The following is a 6,699-nucleotide window of genomic DNA, read 5'->3' on the forward strand; positions in this document are numbered from 1 at the left end:
ATCCACATCAAGGCAACCGCCGAGCAGTTGCACATCGAGCAACAACACGATGGTTGCTTATATCCATATGTCGGTAGACATCCATTCGAGAGGAGTGTCTCCCGAACGGACACATCTTAAGCATGTATATATATATATATATATCAATGGAAGATCAATAAAGAATGAGTTAGAATCCATTGTGTTTGTCTATCATTACATTGCAATCCAATCACTTTCAACAGTAACCCTTATACCCTAAATTTGCCACGACAGTTTCATACACATAATCCACAAGATAGGCACGGATTGATAAAACAATAAACCCAGATGGCATGAACTGAGAATTTCACGTGTTAGTTATAAGGATCATTTGAACGGAGAATTTCAGAAAAAAAGAATAAATTTCTATAAAAATGAAAAATTCTAGTTTGTGGTCGATACAAACTCGACGGACTCTTCATCATTCGACATGTGGATTCCTCAGGTCTTTTGAGGTCTACCTCGACTGTTGATTCCAACAGATCTTTTGTGACCGCCCATGCGATCCGGTGCCGTCTGAACCGGTTGACCACCCGCCGGCCCGCCCACAGGGCATGAGCGGTAGCTGACGGGGCGTTCCACGTCAGCATCATTCGAGTTGGGCCCTGTCGAACGAGGGTCAACCTGTCAATGAGAGCGTGGGCCACGTGGCTTTCTTTGCCATCCCCTTGACCGCTGACCGATCAGCCTCCCACACAAGCATTCCTCAGGGTGGGCCCCACACCAGCCCCACAACGGAGCCAAACCTGTAAGAGAGAGCGGGGTCTCTTTTGTTGACGTCGGTCAACCTGACTGGTCCCACCGCCACGGCGGGTACGAGCCGTAGTAGCTCTCCCACGCGGCCGGGTGGCCGCCTGCTCCAGCGCTGCTCTCCGACGGCAAGAGGTTGCTCGTGGTATGAACCTCTGCTCTGGAGCTGTACGCTGCAGGGGAAGGCGACGGCATTAGCGTCGCTGACGGGCCACCGGGATCGCCGGTGCTGTGCAAGAACCTGGCGTACTCCAGGTAGGACTCTCCGCCGGGGAGCGCCTGCGACTCCAGAAGGGCCTCCGGCAGCGACGGTGCTGGCTGCGGTGATGTGTGTGATGGTGGATCTGGGGGCTGCTGAGGCGGCGGCGAGGATGGGAGGGTGGCGGACTCGGGGAAGTTGAGCTTGGCGCGGCTGCCGCGGAAGCGGAGTGCGGCGCCGTCGTAGGCGCGCGCGGCGCCCTCGGCGGTGTCGAAGGTGCCGAGCCACACGCGCGCCGCCTTGTGCGGGTCCCGGATCTCCGCCGCCCACTTCCCCCATGGTCGCTGCCGCACGCCACGGTACCGCTTCCGCGGCGCGTTGCCCTCCCCAGCGCCTCCGACACCAGAGCCGGAGACGGCCGACGACGGTGAAGGCAGCTCCTCGTCAGCTCTGGCGGTGGCACGGTGCTGCGAGGAGGTCGCCGTTGCAGCCGGAGGCCAGCACTGCTCCGGCGGCTGCGTCGCACCGTAGCCTGCGCATCGCAGAAACAGAGGAGTTTTCCCAGAGAAAGAGAGAAAAAAAAATCCCGTTCCGGTATTTAAGCATAAAAATACGTATCAGAATATCATAGCCGTATCTTAGTATCAATCGATCGTAAATTACTACTAATCAAGAATAAAAATACGGCATAACATGATAAGAATGATGAGTAGTGTTGATAAATTTATGGATTAGCTTGTCCCCTCTGTTTCGTTTCTTCTTGCTCTGTTTTTTTCCTTCTCTTGGAGCAGATGGCACATTTATTTTTAATACATTTTCCCTTCTTTTTTTAGTTCATTTCGTGAAGCAAAGGTTTCAAGGAGACGAAGCGTGCCGAATTTCTATAAAGAAACAAAAAAAAAAGAGTGGGAAAAGAAATTAAAGACAAGGAGCGAGGCCGGCTGAGTTGGTGGTTGCATCCCTTTTCTTTCTTAAACAACACGAGCATTTGCGTGTGGACATCTAAGCAGCTCATAGAAGACTATTCGATCGAGAACAAATCAACGTCGTAAAACAAAACAAAAAAAAAATTGAACCAAACCAAATCCTTTTTCTCAAGCCGACGACATCTAATTAAAAAGAAAAGAAAAGGAGATTAAGGAGGAAGCAAAGTATGGGAAAAAAAAATTATATGACTCCTTCGGCAGCACTGTTGGATAGCTAGGAGTGCAAATTGATAAACATAAGGGTATCCACATGGATCTCAAAGCAAAAGGGTACCCACTGACTCTATTTAATTTAATTAATCATACTAATTTTCTAAAAATTTATTTAATTTAAGAAAAATAGTTCTATTGGTTCAATAAAAAGGTTAATGATACCCTTAATTCAACAATTTACACCTCTATAGATAGTCGCCACCTATACCAACTTGGATCTCAAAGCAAAATAATGGACGAGATACACTCAATGTTAACTATATATATCAAATGATGGACAAGATACACTTAACGGTAACTATATATATCAAGTAACAACAGCAGTACTTATCCAACGTTAATTATATATATATGAAGTAATGATAACAGCACTTGCTCACGAAAAAAAAAAAAGAGAGAGAAGAGCTTCGATGCATGTCACGCTTAATGCAGCGTTCGTGCGCGTGTTCTTACCTTCCAGCACAAACGCAGAGGACGGCGCATCGCCCAGCTCCTCGTACGGCCGCCACGCCTCATCCACGGCGGGCCTCTTGGCCGGCGGCGCCGAGCCGGCGACCACCCTGGCCAGCGCCGACACCATCGCCGACATCTCCTGCGCCTGCCTGCCCCGCGACAGCGCCGGCGACGGCATCGTTGCCGCCACGGCCTCCGGCGGCAGCTGGTCTCCTCCGCCGTGGCTGTCGGCGGCGAAAAGCCGCGGGTGCTGCTGCTCCCCGGGGTCCGCCACCACGGCGACGGCGTAGCACATGAGCAGCACAGCACGCCGGTGGTCGGCCTGGTCCAGAACTCGAGATGGCCAGGTAGCTACGTAACAGGAGCGACCTTTTTCAGAAATGGCTCCGTTCCTTGGTGAGCAACATGTCTATATATTATATAGGCAGCAAAGGATGGTAAAGTAGCTGACTATAATTAATTACTTAATTGATTGATTAATTAGTACCTGAATTTGCCATTTATTAACCTGGAGTAGAAATAAGTTAGAAAATTATAGAATACATAGAGTAATATGATTTGAAAGTATTTTTTTCCCAACAGCAATTTATTAACACAATATTCATACGATCAATCCAAATATTTTAGCAAGCAGAGGATAAGCGTTCGTCGACATGCATTGCCGTTTGTGTGACGGTGCTAATTCGCGCGCACGCGAACTTGCGTCCCCTTCCCAACAGTCTCCTCATTTCCTTTTTAAAAACTTTTTTCCCTCCACAACTTTTCATTTTCGAAAACTTTTCTTTAAAAAAAATTCTGTCCAAACTTTTGAGAAATTTTTTTTTGTTCAAATGTTTGAGAAAAAAAACACGTTGAGAATAGTTTAGCTCAAAACTTTTGAGAAAAAATTTAGCACAAAACTTTTAAGAAAAAGTTACACATGACTTGGACTATCATGAGCCGTCACGCGCGCTCGTGTGGGCTGGCTCGCTCGCACACTAGAGTGCCTATGAATCAGGATTTTTGCCGTTTGTGCCGTAAATGGAACAGTGATGGAGTTGTTCATCCAGGATGCAATGCATCGATACATTCCTAGTTTCATCTAGGGAATTAAGGAATCTGCATTTGCAAACTCTTGTTCCTACTTGTGCCTTCCCTTTAATTTTTCTGTACACAACTTTTTGTACATATGGACGCCTAGCAAGATCAAAAAGGAATCCGTTTGCCTGGTGGCTTGGCCTAGAGTTTACTAGCTTCATGGCAAACTAAAAAAAATCAAATAGATGAAATCACAGGGAATACTAGCGGGATTGGCGCCTAAGTCGTGTCCGTTTTTTTCACATAATATGACAAAAAAAGTCTAAAAAATTACGTTCACTATTTTTGAGCATCTCAATATTTATTTATGAATTTATTAATATTTAAGATATTCATTTAATTATGAGGAAAATAATATTATTTTTATGCATGCACATAATTTTAATAGGTAGACGACAGTAATACAAACCTAACAAAATTTGTTCCATATTTTTTTGAGTTTTAGATATCTTTTTTGCATTTTAGATTATTTCAACCAATTTATCAATATAACTATTATACCTTTCGCTATTTTTCTGAAATTTGCAAAAAATTATATTATACATGTAAATATACAAATACATATATACGGACATACATATATGTACACATATACATATATGTATATATATAGTATCTGTATCTGTATATATACACATATACACATGTAGGACCCACATGAACAGTAGGTACAGTACCATAAACAGTAGCTACAGTCCCTTGGGCAGTAACATGAACAGTAGGTATAGTACCATAGAATGGACTTGTGCATACAATACAACACATTTAGTCCCTCCCAGTGCTCTAGCGTGGCTGGTTTCTTAGACCTGTCTAGCTAGACAAAGAAAAATATGGCAAGCATTAGTTGTCTTGAAAGACCTCAATAAATTAGCAGCACACATGTATGAATTGAAAGCTTATTTTATGAACAATAATTTCTTATTCTTTCTTTTTTTGAGATCATTTAAAAATAAAACATTAGGAGTAACCTTATCTAGCCACCAGTCTGCCTTATGTGTCCCTTCAGCCGATGGAATGGAACGGGTGAATGGATATTAACTTAGGGTAGGCTTCAACCCATGATTCCTGCCTTATTAGGATGATGCCGAGAATTAATTATGTGTTAATTACCCCTAACATGATTAATTAAATCGAGCTAAGCACTAGCTAGCTCCAGTAGAAAATGTACACTCTTGATAATTACTAATTTCTTTTCAATTCCCGGTGCCCTGATTACATGTTTACGTGCAACGTCTTCGAAAATAGGATTTTATCACTGCTAATTTATTTTCGATATCTTGTAAAACATTATGCGATTATAATATCATGGAATTTCTAGAACGCGAGGGCTATTACTAATGTTACAAAACTCAAAATCACTTTACAGGTCAGACTTTCCTACCTACACTTTTATGTACGTGTCATGAGTGAGGTTGCTTTCTATGGTGGGTGTTTGGTAGGAGAAGAATCTTATAAAGATGTTTACTGGATATCTTTTTTGTAAGCTTTGCAGAAAGCGATGTTTGTTTACCAGAATTTTTTGCCATGTTTTTTTACCGGAATTTTTTTTCAGGGAATTACAATAGGATGTGAACATTCATTACTCAAAGGCACAAGAGTATAATGTATTACAAGATAACCAAGCTGAACGGGCTTACATAACACGAAAAAAGTGGCATGAACAACATCATGGGAACAAGCGAAGGAAACAAAACACATAGCATAAGCACAGCCTTTACACCGACGTTGGATGCATCTTGCAGAAAGTGATCAACAATTCACAATGATTTCTTCACAGTGCACTAGGAAACTGGAACCGTACGTGCAACTATAAGCAAGTCCAGGTCGATGTTGTCGAAGACACGTGTTGCGACACGTATAGTAACTGAATTGATTTTTATTTTCTTCGAGGCCAGAGGTGAATTATTGCCAATCACATATTTAACACTAAAATTAGATTCTCTATCTTTTCCCCGATCAAAAAAAATACTCCTTCTAGTAAAAAATATTTAACGTTTTGGACATATACGGTCTTTGATGCTAACTTTGACGAATAAATTAATGATTTGCCAACTAAAATATATTTACAAATGTAATAAATTTATGATATTATGAAAGTAGTTTTAAAGATAAATTCATATTTAGTTTATGTAATAAAATTAAATATTTTGAAAGTTATTGATAATAAAAAATTTAAAAGTTTGTCTGGACCTTGTCTAAAACGCCGTGTACTTATGACCAGAGAGAGTGATACTCCTGTGATATAGCGTTTCTCGAAAATAATAAAAACATGTTCTCATAACTTATTTCTTTTTCATGTCTTCAAATAAATTATTAGTCCGAGCGTCACTTCGAAGAAGATTATATTATGCCACTTCTAATGCTTTGTTTATTAGGTAATATTTTAGAGGAGAGAGAGTAAAAAATTGATATTAAGAAATAAGCTTCCAATATATACATATGTATTGTTTATTTTTTAAGATCTACTAAAGCAATTTATTGTCTCATAATCATCTAGGATTACTAAAGAGCTAGTTCCTTCCATAACAAACAAACTACATCTCTTTCTTCTTTAAATAGTTTGCCACATCAGTTTTTTCTTACGCAAACATCTAATTAATATTAAAAAAAATCAGTTATATTGGAGCATTAGGAGATGCCTTATTATCTTAAATTACTTATATTTTGAATGATTCTTTTTTTTTCTACACCACCTAAATTCTAATAGTATAATAGTGACCTTAGTGGGCAACGTGTCCTGAGGCCAGACCATTAGGACCCAACAAGGTTGAACGACCTCTCCGGGATACACGTGTCTCACTGTTGATGAGATGTGTCTCATGTTTACACGTGTCGCAAGATGACCTCTCCATTTTTGTACCCCTCTCTCCACGTCATCGTCATCGCATGTCTCCTACCGTTGTGCACGTGCGACATTGCGTCAACATCTGCATACATAAAAGATAGTATACTATTGTAAAATATAAGAGTCTCATTCCGTCATGGCAAGCAACATGTAGT

General features: G+C 41.4%; 1 protein-coding gene across 1 annotated transcript; it reads right to left on the reverse strand.

Annotated features, from left to right (window-relative positions):
* Positions 1–288: 288 nt before the first annotated feature.
* On the reverse strand, positions 289–3,009 carry LOC133904359 (ethylene-responsive transcription factor ERF114-like). The gene is made up of 2 exons (XM_062345827.1): positions 2,623–3,009; positions 289–1,502 (listed from the first exon to the last, which is right to left on the reverse strand). The coding sequence occupies exons 1-2, from the start codon at positions 2,915–2,917 to the stop codon at positions 805–807; spliced, it is 993 nt and encodes a 330-aa protein (XP_062201811.1). The 5' UTR covers positions 2,918–3,009; the 3' UTR covers positions 289–804.
* Positions 3,010–6,699: the final 3,690 nt, after the last annotated feature.

Source organism: Phragmites australis, chromosome 22 (genome assembly GCF_958298935.1).
Source record: "Phragmites australis chromosome 22, lpPhrAust1.1, whole genome shotgun sequence".
Lineage (NCBI taxonomy): Eukaryota > Viridiplantae > Streptophyta > Magnoliopsida > Poales > Poaceae > Phragmites > Phragmites australis.

Bases quoted from the DNA above. Each gene is read 5' to 3' on its own strand.
- LOC133904359 (XM_062345827.1), bottom strand. From the start codon at position 2,917: ATGTGCTACGCCGTCGCCGTGGTGGCGGACCCCGGGGAGCAGCAGCAC. The intron at 1,503-2,622 runs GTAAGAACACGC...TGCGATGCGCAG, and splicing joins CTCTGCGTTTGTGCTGGAAG to GCTACGGTGCGACGCAGCCG.